Source organism: Vanessa cardui, chromosome 15 (genome assembly GCF_905220365.1).
Source record: "Vanessa cardui chromosome 15, ilVanCard2.1, whole genome shotgun sequence".
Taxonomy (NCBI): Eukaryota; Metazoa; Arthropoda; class Insecta; order Lepidoptera; family Nymphalidae; genus Vanessa; species Vanessa cardui.
The window spans coordinates 5979197-5998971 of NC_061137.1; the positions used below are offsets into that span (position 1 = coordinate 5979197).

Sequence of the window (19775 nt, forward strand, 5' to 3'; positions counted from 1 at the left end):
AGATGTCTGTTTAAAACAAGGTCTTTATTTAAATTTTATTCGTTTAATCATTTTGTAATAAAAATGTATTATTTAATGAATTACAATGATAATGCAATGTTTTAGCTGTAAAAACAATGAATTAACAACGTAATACATATTCTCAATATGTTTATAGGATTATCTGCTGTCGTTCTAAGTAAATCGTTTGATTACCAGTTTTTTTTATAATATACATATTTGCTCTACATATATACATATATATACAAAAATTCTAGTTAGACTCATTATGATTATCCTCAGTAAAATGCACATTCCAAACCGGTGGTAAATTTAGTTTTATTTAATAAAATGACGTAAAATGACGATTTAAAAGTGCTTCAAAAAGCCTAATTGAATAAGGTTAATTTTGAAATTGAATAATTTCGCTTAATTGCTTTCAAGCAGTTCATTATAACTACGAAAACATTATTTCAAACATCTCTTACAAAGTTAAAAATACTTTAAATTACCAAACCAAAATTTGCACAAATGCTTTAATAATAAAATAAAGTAAAATCTATTTTCAAGTAATATTTCTACCCAGCATTCTATCAATTTTCCAAACTACATATATTAAGCTCAAGTAAACAAAACATCGAAGACAAAACACGTATCATTTTCACGTCCCCAAAACTCTATTAAGTGCTGTTGACCTAAATGTAGTCGGTAATAACCGGCGAACAGTAGGTAAATGTAAACACACTTACAAGACGTTTATCCATAAAAGAAATTAATCAAAGGAATCACAATGAAGCCCGTTATTGCAATGAATAAGAACCAATCAGTGGCTCGTGAAAACGTTTCAAGTCGAAAACAATGAGACATATTGTTAATATTTATGGTCAGAGCTGAGATGGCCCAGTGGTTAGAACGCGTGCATCTTAACCGATGATTGCGGGTTCAAACCCAGGCAAGCACCACTATATATATGTGCTTAATTTGTGTTTATAATTAATCTCGTGCTCAGCGGCGAAGGAAAACATCGTGAGGAAACCTGCATGTGTCGAATTTCATCGAAATTCTGCCACATGTGCATTCCACCAACCCGCATTGGAATAGCGTGGTGGAATATGTTCCAAACCCTCTCCTTAATGGAAGAGGATCCTTATCTCATCAGTGGGCTATGTACAGGCTGTTACTTTACTTTACTTTATGGTCATTATAATATTTAAATATTATTCTAATACAAATGAGATGAAATTTGTATATAGGATTTTTTTTACTATATTTTCCTTCATATACATATATATCTATAGATTTTATGTAAGTATAAATTTGATGAAAAATCAAGTCATACATAATAACATTCAACAGAATTTTACCGGCTACTTGTCGGCATTTTTTATTAAATTTACTCTAACCTGTCTTGAAATATTCCTCTAGCGTTGAACTGGCAAGAATGTCTTGTTTCTATGTTGCTCTGATTATTAATATATATTCATTATTTTACAATTTTGCCTTATATTTCGTCGTAAAATTACCGAATAATATGACTTTTTTGTTATTATCTTGTTATACTTATTTTAAATGACTTATTATAATAATAATGGAGGTTACCATCCCGTTCACGTTCCTTGGTCCCCTTAAAGATGTGAAACACGAGACCAACTGTACCGCAGCGAATTCAGTATTCCGCCCTTAAATACCTAAGTAGGCATCGGGGGCTATTTTTGATAGCTGTTTGCATATTGAACGATTTCCGTGCCTCTTACCAAAAGATAATCTTACTCAAGCACAAATAAAATTGGTTTTGAAAAATAAAACCGCTGTCTTTCTTACTCAACACCTCAAAGAAGTAAGATCGGGTCTTTCGGAGATGCCTTTCAGTTCTCTGGCCCCTCTAAAATACCAATGCATGCAATGAGACTTCTCTCACCTCATCTCATCTCTTGCCTAATTGGCATAAAAAAAATGATGAAAATAGTTCCATTGGTATAGTTTAGTAGTAGCACTAACAGCCTAAAAGATCCTATGGCTGATTAAAGGCACACAACTATCCACAATATATACATTCATTTTGTTATATAACAATTGAATTGATACACATATGCCTTTGGTTGGTAGCTCTACCATAACGGATAACATGCATGTTCTTAAATATTCCAATGTGAAGCCGATATTTTGCAAGCAGTCATAAAACTTCCAAACAATGTCATTGAAATAAAATTGTGCGTGATATATTTACCAACAGTTCACATAATTTATCATGAGACTATAAAAAATAATGTTATTTTTATTCATCTTTTTAGTGCCCATAAATTCGTTTCAATAAAATGCGTTTATTAAGACTCGAAATTTTGCATTCAAATTGAAATGTGATCTAACATAATGCTGAAAATGTGATATGTGATTGTGAAAAAAAGTTATTGACAAGATATTTTTATAATCTGTGCACATATTTTATAGTATGGTATATATTTAATTTGTATGTTTTCGATGATTTCAGCCTATCGAAAAACATGTCGATACCTAACAAATATGATGGAAAAACAACTTGAAAGGGTAACTTACGGAGTTGACATTAAAAGAAAAATTAAAGTTTTTATACATTAAAAATATTTGTTCTTTTCATCTCTTTTCTTACGACGAGGGTTGACACATATCTATTTCAATGATCCTTTTGTTTATCGAACAATGTTTTTTTTTTAAAAAGATAATGTTTCAAAAAAGGTTATGTGTCTAAAAGTATTTCTATTTAAGCTGTGCTAATTTTGTATTCGTTTCTATTTTCAACCTTATGGACTTTTATACTCAGCGAACATGTAAACTTAGATCTTTGCTAGACGGCTTATGTGTTCAGTAATTAATCAGCCTACGCAGCATCAACTGCCAGTCGCAGTATTTTCACCTTAGGCAAATTCCAGCAAAGGTTATGGAACCCAAAGTCTTTTTTTAAATTAATTGAAATATGATGTGTTGAGCTAAGTGAAATATGATTTGTACATTATAATCTTTTCACATTTTTCTTCGGCATCTTTCCAAGTGTTCTTTCCATCTTAATATGTAATGGTATTCGATTAAATAGAATTTGAAGTGCGGTCATTTAGTGTCTTTGATAACAACAAATGATTATACTATAATTTAACTACTTAAGTTTACAACATACAACCACAAGCAATTTTATGTTAATTTTTTTATAATAGTTTGATCTGATGGTTTCTGAAAAAAATAATAATGAGGGAAGATGTTTAAATTACGGTAAAAATCTGCAACGTGGATGTGGAATATTAAAGAAGCGTGGTAAAAAAACCTCCTTAAAAATATCTTAGTCTAGCAATGAAACTTATACAGTCTTTTACAGTAGTTATATAATAGAAAACGTAATTAAACAATCATTAAATCTATAATACAAATATAAAAATTAATATAATCTCTTAATAACATTGGCTTTGTTTAATGTTATAAATTTTCCGTCTTCTGGAGATGTTTCTTCTGTTGTCTTCTGATGGAAATTAATCAATCAATCACTATATTGGTTTTAATAAGTAAATAAAGTCATAATCAACACTACAAATTAATACGAAGTATTAATTATTTCATTTATTAATGATAAAAATATGATTTTTCGGTTTATAAAAGTAGATTAATTCTAAGTCATAATAATCCCATCCCATTAAAACGATGCTGTTTAGCTATTAGGTGTATTTCAAATGCAATTTTTTCTATTATAAAAAATGTCAATCAAAAGTTTTCTTAACATATATTTTTAGCATTTTGGTATAGTAACTTTACACAAAGAAAATACATAACGGCGCAAACGTGAATGTAACTAAACCTCGTTTTCACCTTTAACATGTTTCTGAAATTGAGATTTCTATATATGTCTCAAGCATAAACTTATTCAGAAAATTGCGAACAACAGAGATTCCAAGTTCTCTGAAAGCTAAGAACACGCTGGAAAAATAAATTTAAGACGCCACAAACTGGTTCAAAGGACTGCATTAAATTTCCCTTCACGTAAACAAAAGAGTTCGAGTCTTCACTTTCCTCGCCAGGCTTTCGGGTTTCGTTGAGATTCCATTCTTTCTGAATTAAACTTTCCAAAGCGAATTAAAAAGGTAATATACTTATTTAAGTTGTTAGGCTTTGTTAATCTTATTTTTAAATATTAGATTATTTTTATTGTGTCACTGAATTTAAGAGAATTGTAAATAATGTAAAGAAAAATCAGAGATCGTATGAAATTATAATTACATAAAAGTAACGATTTATTTTACTCAAGGGGCACAAAAACTATTCTCCGGGATGTAATCAAAAGCGTTGAAACAAATATTTAGTAAGTTTTGAGTCGTATGTCTATGATGCGTAGAATCGACAATAGCTTTTACTAATAACTCAAAATTTATTTTTTTTTATGAAAATTATGTAAGAACCACCCATCATACGCGGACTTTCTGACTTTTCCTCGTATTCTGTTATTTTTCTATTACTCAATTATTCAAAAAGACAATTTCATTCTATCATGCCGAACGAAATTAATTGCATAATTACAAAAACCTGTTAAATTATCTAATATTAGTACATGGAATAATATGTATATACATATAGAGAAAATGAGGAAAAGCTACAGCGTTTGATCTGACAAACTCTTTTAGGTACTTGATCAAATACAAATAAAATTATTTTCAGAATATGAACTCCTTACGGTCTGCAACTGGGTGGTATTGGTTAAATATGTACCAATCATGTATTATATTTACCACCAAACCATAATTCTTATTATTACTGTGTTCTAGTTTGAAGTTTCGCCACTAAAAACAATATACATAAGTGACATAATTAGCTCCCAAAATTGAGGGCGTGTTGACGATGAAATTACCGTTTCATATTTCATAACGTTCAGTGATCATTTACCTATTAAAAGATACAAATCGATAACAGCGTAAGTAGACTCATGTATAGCATTCTTGTCAACAGAAACGTGCTCGTCGCTTCAAGAATCAAATCCTGTGCGATTTGCACTTTGCGGACGTGGCGCTGATGGAGTGCAGCGACTTCATGCAGCAGTTGCGCAGCTTTAAGCCCCAATCGCTGGGCTGCGCCGTCGCGCGGCGCAAGTCTTCCACCACACTTATCTTCCCTCTGCCACCACAAGCGTGTTCAGGTATAACTGTAATCGCAGCATGTTATTATTCGTTATTAAGAATTGATTAATCGCTTAAACAAAGCTCTTTAGAGTCTTAGTTACTGAAAGTTATAATTCATATAACGATTATCTTCGTAATAATTCAAATTGGACCAAAATATATTTAAAAATAAAAATCGTTCATCCATACAAACTCGCCGGATTTATACAATTGTATTGTTTAACCTTTATTTCCTAAATGTCGAAATTATTACATCTCACGCTTTACTCCGAAGGTTAATCTTTGTAGAAACAGTATTTCCTAGACTTAGTACTTACTTAAGTTACAGCCAACTTCTGGCTTTGCGTACTTTGCGAAGCATTTCATAAAACTTTTAGAAATTGCTATTACTTACAAACTTATAGCTGAAAGTAAAATACAAGTTAACATAACTCAAAAAATAATCTTACCGAAAGATATTACACGGATTTTAATTGACCTTAACCTCAATCATGAAATATTGTAAAAGGTTTGCTATCTGCGTGAACAGGCCCTAAGGTTCTTCCAATTTTCTGCTTAATTGACACAATAAAACGTCAAGCATTCGCTATACACCTTTTAGACAGTTCCAAACTCACGGAATGGAATAATTATGCTCAATTTTAGCAACATTGAAATGAAAATTTTTCTCCAACCTTGGGGCTAAATTACGCCTCGGTTAAGATAATTTAATATTCTTCCCTATAATTAAAACCGTTTTTATTATTATTTACTGTTAATTTAGATATTAAAAATGATATAATAATTATTTTAAGTTTATAATTTTCACGCAATTGTCATAGTCAGGATTTTCGAGTTCAAATGTGGCCTTTTAATTATTTCATCAAGAATCTGTGTCACGGCCTTATATAGGCCTTAATCAGATTTGAATGTATTTTAACGATTCTTGCAAGCTTTTGGTCGGGGATTTCAATAAATACCTACAGAATTTGAAAGTAATATTTACATTTCAGTAAGATTAAAGGTATGAGGTTAATTATTGTTTTTATAAAATAAGCTCTTCAAATATACAAATATTGAATGAATGGTTTTCTGTAAGACCCAAAATCATAAAGGTATATTTCATGATTATTTTTATCTTTATATTTTCAATAGATTCAAGTATCTAAATTAAGCACAATTCAATTCAATATTTATTTATACCTTATTTCTAAATTAAACCACGGCTGAATATCGTCCCAACATATCTGAGTCTGTTGTTTTCAATGCTATTCCATTGTTAAATTCGGCTAACACTCGAGCTCAGATTTCTATTCATATACTGCATTGTGCTTTCAGCCTCCGTCGGCTAGTCAATAACTGTCAGACTAAAATGGAGGAAACATGTTCACTATTGAATTGCCTTTGTTTTGTAATACTATTGCTAATTTTGGTACGAGTCATAGCAAAAACTAATGATTATTATAACTCTCTAGTTACATGTAAAAGCTAAGACTAAATAGAAATTAGTTTGTAACAAAAAAAAACACAAATTATATGTATATTAGGTATATTTTTTTAACTTGATTAAGTATTAAATTTAATTTTAAAAGTACTTATCATACTTACCATGGAGCCTTTGTTTTGTCATAGTATAACTAATATTTGAACAAGTCATAGCAAAAAAGAACGATTATCATAACTCTTTAGCCGTATATAACAGATAAAACTAAATAAAAATTACATTGTAACAAAAAAGCACAAATTATACATAATATAACCGACTTACTTTGATTAAGTATTATAGTACTTTTAATTATATCTTTCTCTAACAAATATGTATACCAAATACATTTAGGACGTTGCTCTATGTAAATAATAATACAAGTTCCCATAAATATTGCAAAGACATTTTTGATCTTTTGTAGCATGTGTCCATGAAAACATCCCATTCTTAATATAGTTGAAACTCATTGTCATATAATTGGAATAGGGGCCACAAAGGCGAGGCAAAATATAAGGTTCATTTTGATTCTTCTTTTTGGTCCTCCTAAGGTGAATTGTAAAGTAACTCTATTTCCCATTATATCCCGGTCAGAAGGATCACAAACCACATAAAAGTATGAACTTTTCTGACCCACGTCAAGCCTCTTCCGGAAATTCTGTGATTCCTTTATAAAATATTAAAGGGTCTTTGGTTAACCCACTGTCAATTGTACAATGTTTTTTGTTTATTTAATATTTGTATTTTTATCGCCTTGAATGGACTTTTTTATAAATAAGGTCATGTTATGCTTGAAGCCAGTAACAATATATGCCTTTGGGTCTGTATTATATGGAAATGCATAGAAAATTCTAACAAGAATGTTAATTAAATCTATGTTTGAAAACTGAGTACTATTTTCTTTTATAATCTTCGTTTAAATACGCATATAATGTTTAAAAAATAAAAACAAAATATCGCACATTTTCATAGCTTTATAAAGTTGCAGTGTGCGTTTGCGAAGTACCAATTTCGTTGTATATTTAGCTTTGCAAAACCTCAAAGGATGTATTTACACTGTGTCACTGCTTTATTTATATCCGTGTTTGTCCATCAAACGATGTTATTTATAATATAATGTAGTTTATTTGAAATAAGTAAGCCTTTCAGTTATTTCTTTAAAAAAATATAGTAAAAGACTGTGAGAATATTAAAAAAAAAGTAAAGATCTTACGCTCGGACTCTTTGCGATCACGACGATCTTTTGACCTTATCGAATTAGGAAAAAGCTTGTGTAGGATATGTGTCTTTGCGCACATATTTGTGCACTAATATATTTTGTGCAGTTGCAGTCTCCGTCGGTCCGTTTGCTGGTAACTAACAAAACCAGTCTGCTAGACATTAACATCATCATCTTCTATATATACAGACACTTATACACGTAACATTACTACAAAAAACACTATCTCACCATCCGACTTCATAATAAGAAAACGGCGTAGCCCTCTATTTTCTTGCTTAGTTCTTTTAAATTGCGCAATGGATTTTAATGCGGTTTCATAAATAAACAGAGTTTTCTTACCGGAAAAAAATATTTTTCTATTTATGTTTGTTCTTCAATCTAAAAACTGTATCTTGAGCCTTATTGTAGCCCATGTGAAGCCTGGATGGATAACCCGTAATACACATAATCTATTAATTTTAATATGTTTCCTCGAACGCATATTTCAAGAATATAATTTTCCTATTTGATTTCAATATAACTCTAAGGTGACAGAAGCAAAAGCAGTTTATTCATAGGAAATCGAGCTGCGTCTTCAAACGACATCAATAAAATTGCATTTTACTCGTTTACACTATTCCGGATATTAAAATCTTGCTCCTCTTATAGTCTAAGAATCTTGTCATTGTATGAAAAGTGATCATATATATTTTTCTTTAACACCTTGTTGTACATACCGGAAAATAGAACAAAAAAAAAACAAAGCATAAATGACCCGTTTAACAATAAAAAAACATTTTCTGTAACACAATTAAGAGGGAAAATAATAAATAAGTAACCACAATGTACAATAAGGAAGTGAGATATCACAGCTTTCAAACCTATAAAAATGAGAGAAAATAATTATACAAAAAAGAAAATTCTTACATAATACATTAAGTAGTGACATTTTTCTAAAATATGTATTAGAAGAAAATCAAAATAAATTCTTCAAAGTCTTGCAAATATTAAACGTTTAATTGTGGCTAATAATAAACAAACTAAATACACATCTTTAACTTAATTATTATAGCAAATAATCACATTTCTGAAAAGTCCAAGCGCAAAGTCTTATCTGAAGGAATACTCATATTCATTTCCTTCATCTTCCTTGTAGTCCTAGTTTTGTCCTCTTTTTCCTTCGTTTTAAAACAGCATTTCGTGCTTTAAGAGTTTTTCGTTTCGTGTCGTTACGTTGTATTCGTTCCGAGGAGAATTTATTTTCCATCCTCGAAAAAAAATTTCCATATCCATACTAATCCATACATACTTTATACATATAAATACATTATGTTGAATAAAAAGTGTTAATTTATTACATTATAATATTATTTTAATGCATAAATGATATTTATAGTCTCAAAACAATAACATTAAAATTATGTTAGTTCATTAATGAGATGAAAACCCTTAACGGTCACCGCCTCAATATTGAAGATTAAATGTGATTATCTAAGACCAATTTAGTTTCAGATATAATTAAATTACTCGATTGTATTAAATCCTTCTAGGAAAATGAGCAATAACATTAAACAGCATTGATTCAAACACAACTTAATTAATTACAATTACAATTTTTTTTTTTTGAAAAAAGAATCCAAGTCTAATAGAGATGGTGTTTGGAAATGAGATAGCTAATTCTTTATGTAGACTTAATTCTAAGGTACTTTTTTATAAGCATTTATAATCAAGAAATTATATACCTGCCATACACGGCTTACGTAACTCGTTGCTGTGTAGTCGATTACTTATTATTTAATTTAACTAACAACCATTGGCAATTCGTTTTGTTCCTACATTATGGTACTCCATATATTTTTGGGTCCCCAACATATTTATATAGAATCAGAAGCATATTTTAGCTGATACAAATTAATAGAATTATCTCTGGTCGCTTGCATCCTTGCCAAAAACAAAGTCGTCCGCGACATCGTCGTATCGTTATAGTGTGTATTATTGTAGTACATTAAATATGTCAAACTAACTCACCATTAGATACCGGTACCTGTCAGTCAGTCAGACCACATTCCGTCATCATTTCATGTCAGATCATGTCATAACAAGTCCAACTTAGCCTCAATAACACAAATACGCGAGTAGGATAAAATTATCTGAATAAAACATGAGATATAACCATTTTCCCTGTCTCCGAGTATTACTTCAAAAGTTTTTCCACTCGTTTCCATCTAAATTGGATAAACTAAAGATGTGTATCATGGTTTAAAGGAAAAAGTTGGACCGTGTCAACCTAAATTGTGTTTACCAGCTCATCCTTCAGCCCTACGGGGTTAATATATTTGCGTCCGTACTAGATTCGTGCTGTGCAAGTTTGTTTTGCATACGAAACAGTCTTTTAAAATAGTTACTTAAAACATTTGAATACAACTTTGCGGAGTTTATAGACGCCTTTGAAATAAAAACACTGAGATTGAAATTTAATCTAGAAAAGGAATCTAGGAAGGTAGCTAACCGTAAAAAGCTGTTTTTTCCTATCTATATATTAATGTGAAAGGACAAATCAACGGATAAAGATATCATTACCAACCTCTGCCTTTAGTTTAAATACATATTAACTGACGAAGTTTAGAAAGGATATTTTATTCAATGACTCGAACTTAGTCATCTAATATGCATAACCCATACTATCTATACTTAATAATATAAATGGGAAAGTAATTCTCTCTGTCTGTGGGTCTTTCACGACCAAATCGAAACGCATTTGATGGAATTTAGTGTTAAGCAAATTTTAATTCCAAGGAAGGACATTCGCTACTTTTTTTTGTCTAATACGTGACATCCAACCCTTAGCCAAAGCTTAAATTATTTGTAAAGAAACCATAACAATGACATAGTTTGGAACCAAGGTTCAAGATTCAGGAACCAAACCTTTCTTAATTGTTAGTTACTGGGAGACATCTTTATCATTATCATTGTTAGAATAGCGTAGAAGGGCCAATCGCAGTCGTCGACGTCAGTTTGCGTTTTGTAAATTGAAGTTGAGTTTACCCTTGAACACTTTTAATATACACTAAGTCAAAAAACAAATAATGCAATGACTAAAATTAACTAAGATATATTTAGAGTACAGACCAATATACTTATACGCTTCTAATTACAAAAGTAGCGTACATAATATAATAAGTCAATCAATCAATAAATGAAGTTTAACTTATTGATTGATTGATATTATAAAGTTTTGTATAAGAAGTCCTTTATATTAATGATTATCGCTTGGAAACTTTACGTTGTCTTGAGTCAAACAGACAATACAGATTTCATAAAATACAACCAATACAAATTATACAAATAGAACGCGATGAATATTATTGTGAAGCAATAGAAACGATTACAAATCAAAAGCACAAATCCTGTACTGAGAAACGATGCATATTTTTGTTCATATCTCAAAACTGTATTCACTTTTGATTGTATATTCGCTTTCGTTGCTATTCACTTATTATTACTACTGAATATTACTTTAATATTCCTCGCGGTCTTCAAATTCAATTCAAACATGAGTATGACTCAACGTTTCTAATCTATTAATAACATACATAATGCAAATGCAAAACTCTTATTAAGTATATAATAAAGGAAGAAAAGCAAACAATCTTTATTACAGAAAAAAAAACTCAATAAAGTTACAGTACGAAGCCCAATATTACTTTAAGCAATCTCTTACAGACAACCTTTATAATGAGATTAATATAAGTATGTAGTCGGAATAGTGCAAATATACACTCGTACGAAAAACAAGGGATATTGATATACATTTGAATATTCTGTTTATATCGTATATAAAATCACTAAAATCCTAAGTGGCTCCACCAATTTTGATGCTTTTTTGTATGTATTTGAATATGATGGTTTAAATTAGGTATTCTCTACGATCAGATAACAGAAATGATTGTTTTAGTATTTAAAATTAAAAAATATATATATAGTTATATTTTATTGACAAAAATTTGAAGAAAAATATAGATTCAGTGACGAATATTTGAGAAAGAATAATTCGGAATTGAGAATTAAGAAGAACAATCAATCAATTTGTTAGATAATATTATTATACCTATTTCTCTTGTGTTCGAATCGTATGCAAATCACAATCAAAGCCAAAGTAGCAGACTCTTTCTTTCAGATACAAAAATATTTAACGTAGTTATATATTCATACGACTAAATACAATTAAGTACACAAAACCAACTAACGTTTTAAACACACAAAATTCGCCAAGCATTTGTATGTTTTTAATTATTTTATACAAAAACAAGAACATAAACGTAACGTGATATCAAATTAAAATCGCGCAAAGCTTGGGTTTAAGTTTGCTGAGAGCCAAAACACACAGTGAAATATTAATTAAACCTTCACATGAAATGATAAAGCATGGATTTCATAAAAAATCCCCTTTACGAACTGCCGTGATCATTTATTCAGCAAACGACAAACAGTTAATTGTTACTGTCAGTGGAAAAAGTCATGTGTATTACGTTATATGTACTTTGAAGTATAATAAATCCGATTATTCCCATATGTTTTATTATAATAATTATTATTAGTATGGAGTTTAAGTTGGCTGAAGAGTTAAGACAGGTGAATTTTAAACTATACTAGGTACACACTCAAGCTACTAGGCCATTGAATTTTCATTCGTTTAATTGGTTTTTATAATAATATATCCCACTCTAGTTTAAATTTCCTAAGAAAACCCACATGTATATCACCTACGTACATTGAATCAACGTGATGACTAAAATGGCAATATTTAATATTGTTGTTTTCTGGTTTGAAATTCGAATGAGCCAGTAAATCTACAGGAACAAGTGGTATAACATTTAAGCTGTCAAGGTTGGTGGTACAATTGCGATATAAGGAATGGTTAATAATAATCCAATGTCTATATGGATGGTGACCACTTCATAACGTGGCTTATTTTGTCTACATTATATAATACATACTCAGATATCCTCTAAAGCATTCATTTTACAAATACAGTAATACAATGCGCATTTTAGTACTAGACATTATAATATACTTCTTAATTTAATATACGATTAACGCTTTACACATTCTAATTTAATCTTGGACATACAACCTTTTTAACAAATAGTTGCTTAATGTTATTTATAGAAATTTCTGCAAACAATCATTAATGGCATTGGAACGTGAGATTTGATGCTCTAATATCGTATTCATACTATTCATAATGTGACCTCGTTTCGCCAATATCCATAGGTTATTTGTAGATTTTTATAACGAGCTCTGTAAATGAAAACCTTTGCGGTAATAATACATTTATCATTGTCAGATACTTACCTCGTTGAATCATTCTATGAACCATTCATAATAGCCTTTTTCATTTCAGATATACAATAATAAATATGTATAAATTACAATAAGCTTGTGTCTTTTCGATATTAATTATTTTTATATTGCTTAGATATCGTTGAGTTACATAAGATGTTTAAATAATTAATTCGTGCACTAATAATATAAATGGATTCGGATTTAACTACAGATCGCTTTCGGAACTTTTCTCATAATATTTCATTTTAAGTAATTTCCAAAAATACTATACATATTTTTTAGATAAGAATACAAACATTTCTATACATGCTTTAACAAAAGAACAAGTTTATTCCGCTATTTCTATCCAATTGTTAATATAGTTGCTGATAGCGACACATTCTTTATTGTACATTCCCAATAGTATTCGGGCTCACTTTGTGATCGGACTTGTACCGCACTTGAAATGAAAACCTTTTTCATGAGGCGGAAATTAATATTTCCTTTGTATGTTTCTCTTAGCATGATACGTAGGTGTACTGATCTTTACAAAATAAATTCTTTGTGATAACTTGGTATTTTCGTGATAAAATTTCAATAATATTTAGAATATTTTTAATATAAATGTCTTATCTATGTTTCTTCATGTGATAACTGCAATATTAGAAATAGTTTTGATATTTATTAAATATCTAAAATCTTTCAAGTGTTTATTTTTCGTGACTAAGATTACTGTTAAAATAAATATATGTGTATGTGTTTGTTACCCAAAAATAAAATGAAAACTTTTTAATTTTATAAGAAATAAATAAAACCAATGATTTATAAACAATATTTATAAAAATTGTAACAATTCAAGCAATTCAAGAGTAAGTAAGTAAGAACAAAATTAAATTAATCGGTATGTTTAGATCATATTTATTATCCAAAAATGTTTTATGACGATATAAATCTACGTTTCAATAAAAAAAATATAAATCTATATTGTTTTGTGTAAATAAAATTTGCTTTTGACATTCCTTTGGTGTCAATAATCACATTAAAAAAGAACGTCTGTCGAATAACCGAAGATCGCATGGCTCGATATCGATAATAATGTTCATTTGAAACTCATTATTTCAGTTTTAAAACAGCGTCATCGACCTCATTACTTCATCCCTTGAATGGTTTGTTTAAAATTATGATAGATAAAGGGATTATAACATGTGACGTAGTTGTTTATTATACATATCTATAAGAACTTATCTTTTTGACCTGTTTACATCTTTTTGTAATATACTTAGACATATAATCCTTTTCTATAGTTGTATTTGTTTACTTACGTAAAAATAAATGCAGTCGATTAAAGAAGCTCCAGCGTGAAGACCTTCAAAGACCGTTCAGTTCACTCTAAGTATGAACGCCAAGCATATTGATTAAAGTTTGGTGTTCTACCTTACAGTGAATTGCGCGTTCTATATCATCAAGACTACTGAGAGAAGAAAGAAAAAAAGGATACAAACCAATATTAGAATTAAGTTTATGTGTATAATTGTGTAGATAATGTATTTTGTGTATAAATTGGTTACTGTATCGGTGAAAAGTTTTCTAAATTTTATATTTACTTTAAGATAATTAAATTCACCGATCAAGTGACTGTCATGAATTAGATTTATCTTAAAAGACTTATCCTGTTCTAGAACCTGCAATTATTTTATAAAAGTGACAATAAAGTTAACATTATTTCTTGATGAATATGCTTACCTACAATAAGTAACACCTTATACAACAGTCTGTAAATTTTTCAATCCTGGGTTGTACCTCCTCTACTTTTATGATATGAAGAACTTATCCACCACAGTTCCACTTCCAGCTGATTGTACTATCAGACACCAACGGGTTTTATTGCAAAGAAAGAGTAAATTAAGCACATAAAAATTGTGAGGTAAACATGCAATCCTTGTCTGTGTAATCTCAGCTTCCAAAGTTTATACTAGTAAAGTAATCTAATACTTTTCCCTAACGTAGCATGGTACATTTCACACGAGTTTATCGTAATATCCCTCGACACGAGCCGTATTTATAACATAGGCATTTTATCTTGTATATTTAATGTTAATCCCTTAGCAAATGGGGAAACTATCTTAATTCGACCCTCTTCCAACATAATAGTCAAAGAGGTGAAATAAAATAAATTGAAAGGAGATTTACAAAGCCGCAAAGCATAAATCAATAATCGACAAAGCCGTTAAAAGTTTCACCGTGAAATACGTGAGGTGAAAATGGATTTAAAAGTAACATACTGATATTGAAATATTCAATAAAGAACCGGACGTAGCAAAATATTTGGTTGCAACAGTAAAATGATGCGGCTACTTTGTGTATGAGTATTTACCGCGCATTAGCTGCTCACAGGTCTCCGAGACCCAATATAAATATTTTATCAGTAACTCAGCCCGGTATGGAGGGACGTCGGTAACAGACGTTATGTTTAATATTTTTAAAGGGACACGTAACAATTTTAACCTACGCGTACTGTTCAATTTCACATATTTTAATTAAACCAATTGATAATTATATTATATTTATTTTCATAGCCGTCGCTTGAGCCTTGGAAATATAATTTTCTTGCTAATGGTCCCTATTTTATACATATATAAAGCAAAGAAAATATCTTTGTATTTTTGGCCGAGGCGTACGCAGAACTCACCACAATCGGAACAATGGAACGCATAGAGGAAAATCTTACAAATATTTTTATTACACGCCAGTTCAAAAAGGAGTATTCCAGCTTCCTATCTTATATATGTATGTTTCTTTATTCCATCATAAGTTTAAACTTCTCAACAGCAAATCTGTTATAATATTGTTAGATTCCCTATATTACTACTACTTTTCCGTGGTTTTAAATTAACAAGTTTTAGTATTATTATTAAATATACAACCCTCCTTGCTTCGTATGGATACAATGAGGTTCTATACATTATAATACACATTTATATTGAAGAAAACACTTAAAAAAGCTCAATTTTTCCAACTAATTATTATTAGCCTTCACTGCTATCATATGCATGTCCTGTAAGGTATGCATACAACCACTACACCCTCTTGAATCACTCTGCTTATTTATGAAAACCGCGTTATAATTTGTTGCGTAGTTTAAAAGATCTAAACGTACAGACGGCGGAAAGTGACTTTGTTAAATATTCTTAATTATTTCTCGTTTGTATTTAAATACTCAGCCTGAGTTCGAATAAAGGGGAAAGTTAATAAATTGAATGAGATAACTCGATGGTATCTAGTAATAACTCGGAATGTCGGGCTTTTGGGTTGATCCAAAGGGCAAAGGTAATTGAGACCGATAAGGAAGTCGGTCAGTCTGTTGCCGTTTCTCGACAGGTACATTCATATATTTCTTTGATCGGCCATTTGTAATTTTTGATTTGAAGAATTGATATTCATTTCACTTACACAAAACAACAAAGCAGACAGCAACAAAACAAGATTTGAAATAAAAAGCCGATGTGCTTCAAAAGAATTAAGATAGAACACGTACACCTTAATCTGTGATGGCGGATTACATTTTGGCCATCCTAACTGAATTTTCTTACTTTATTTATAACTTATTATATTACTTGGTGACGAAACTGTTACATGTGTATATATATCAACTATTTGAGTAGCGTGATAATTTATACTAAAATAAAATCTGGATGCATCAGTGTGAGTAATATGTAAGATGTATAAAAAATGTGATGTGCGTATAAAAATATAATAATATTAAAATAGTGGTAGGTAGTTGATTGGTTGGTCATCAAGTGTAGGCATTCAAAAATATATCTTTTTACTCCATTCAAACTTGCTTCATATCCAATTATATACAACAGACAGACATAGAGTAAGATGGATAGACAGAGTTTATTTCGCCTTTATGATATGAATATAGACGACATTTGATATCTAAGTATATAAACTTTTATTAATCTTTCGAAGTCAGTCATAATTTGATCTCGAAAGCAACTAATAACAACAGTTATAGCAATTTCGTTACACCAAATGAAAAAGGGTTTACCGAAAAAAGTTATTAAGTAAACCGGATTTATCCAGTTCCGCGAGTTTCAGATACTCCGCTCTCGCTTAAGCTTCTCTCCTGAGAGTTTGCTAATAAAAGAACTTTTCAAATTAGGGACGGCAACTCCACAGATAATAATTTTATGAAACTGGCACAATTCCATATTAATAATAAACGGCTTATTATGACAAATACTGCAACATATTTGAAGTAATAGTGACATCGATGAATTATACACTTCCTAGATTGGACGAAGCACAATAATTTTCATTTAAAAACATTTAAAAAATAAAAATCTTCATAACACATGAACATAATTTTTCAATCATAGATCATCATATCATAGATCAATATGTTCCATGGCATCAAACAATTATGTGTTTGTGTTAAATTATTTTTTACCTAAACAAGAAAACTTTTTTACCTCCTACCCAGTCATAATACTTGCTATGGCATATACGCTATACCATAGGCTCACACCCACCGACCGGTAGTCGGCTTTGTACGCGTGGAAATATATTTTCCGCAATTTTCCACTCTTCCCTCGCGTACAAAGTATGGGCTGAGGCCAATTACCGTTTGGAGGCCGGGAACAAGGTGCTTTACATTTATAATCAAATAATTTTATTGATCTTAATCTTCTGTTTTAACTAGCACTTGATAATTATTTAAAAATACTTCAACCGAAGTTTGATTAAACCGGATTTAAATTTGGATTTTTTTTATTTAAAGTGGACAGGAAGAGAAGCTTAAAAGCTAAAATTGTACTTTTGTAAATGTTAAGGTTTACTAATTTAACTTTAAACGACATTTTCCAAAAGTTCTATTTGAGCAATTTAACGTTTCTTGCTTTCCACTGACGATAAAAGATATTTAAACTTGAGTATATTCGTATAGCATTAAGTACTTCAGACACAGATTGTCGGCCTGGGTAGGTATCATCTTTTTTTTATGGTATAGGTTGGCGGACGAGCAAATGGGCCACCTGATGATAAGTGATCACCATCGCCCATAGACAATGACGCTGTAAGAAATATTAACTATTCCTTACATCGTCAATGTTCCACCAACCTCGGGAACTAAGATGTTATGTCCCTTATGCCTGTAATTACACTGGCTCACTCACCCTTCAAACCGGAACACTATAATATTGAGTACTGTTATTTGGCGGTAGAATAACTGGTGAGTGGGTGGTACCTACCCAGACGGGCTTGCACAAAGCCCTACCACCATTAAACCTTCTTGTGAAATATTCTATCACTAAACAGCAACCATTTGTATTGTTGTATTTCGATTTGAGTAAATGAAACAATTGAATAACATGACCTAGGAATGCGTATATACACACATTAAATGATGCGTTGACAGAATAACTAGTCCATGTATTTGGAGCACTATTATATATACCATTTGCTTGCCAGCCTTATTATATAAAAAAGTTTTTACATTTTTATATAGAAAGGCTCGCCAGCCTCCTCACATCAATCAATACGACATACTTAATTGACAACTTAGGCGTGATATCCGAGGGATGTTCATATCCTGTAGGCGCAACTATCGATTCTGCAGTACTTCCTACTTCCTTAAGTAAAATATAAGAAATAGAAAAATATTTATCACTGAAATAATTAATATGTTTTTTCCTATAGACGAGTTCTGCGAAGAATACCCTCACAACCTCATCCCGACGCCTGGTTACTGGATTGAATGCTCACGACAAAAGATCGCGACTGACACAATCTGGGACGAATCGGAATCAGAACACGACAGTGGACCAGATGGAGATCCAGGTGAGTTGGTAGTTTTAGTAAACAATTAATAACAAATAACAAAAAATTGTCATATTTTAATATTTGTTTTTATAGCTTATTTTATAAATAATAAGATCGACACCAGAATTTTCCTAAATATTGCTGGGATTTCAACCTTAAAGGGTATAGCAATATATTTAAATATGAAAAACTTAAAGCTATATTGAACCTGGGATCAAAAGAATAATCGCAGTCAATTTATTTTCGCCAATTTAGCACTTTGGGAATAAAATAATTGAATTAACATTAACAAAATTTAAATATATTATCTAAGCAACCAAAAGGTTACTAAAAACGAAAAAACCCGCTGGGTTACTTTCGTTGGTTCTTCTCGCGTCAGAGTATTATCTGCTCCGAATCGGTTATAATTTTAAAAGTAAAACATAAAAGTAATACCTAAACGTAGGTAAAAATTCAGACATTTAATAGAAACGCCTTATTATTCAATATACAAATAACATATTATCTATCTAAACATATATTAATAGTATATTACTAGTTGCATTAATGAATGCGACTCGTATCAATCAAACAAATAATAAACAAAGATTGAAACTTATACATTCAACGCCAATAATTTACGTAATCTTAAATCATTCATGCGGAGCTGTTGAAATGACTTATGACTTTTGCGTGACCGGCGCCAGTCGGGTCATATTCAATTTGCGAGCACAGTGAATTTACATAAAATATTGTTTAATGAAATGTTCCGTTATCAGATATTTGATATTTATTTATTTACACGTATGTTTCTATACTTGACAATAATATATATGTACATATAATTATTTATAACTTATATAAATCAACAAGATGA

At 30.4% G+C, this 19775-nt stretch overlaps 1 protein-coding gene across 1 annotated transcript in view; it reads left to right on the forward strand.

Annotated features, from left to right (window-relative positions):
- Positions 1 to 19775, forward strand: part of LOC124535888 — a 120992-nt gene that overhangs the window by 61238 nt on the left and 39979 nt on the right. Inside the window, exons 5-6 of the mRNA XM_047112288.1 lie at positions 4939 to 5125; positions 18797 to 18937. Of these exons, the coding sequence (XP_046968244.1) occupies positions 4939 to 5125; positions 18797 to 18937 (328 nt within the window). The remainder of the gene's footprint in view (positions 1 to 4938; positions 5126 to 18796; positions 18938 to 19775) is intronic.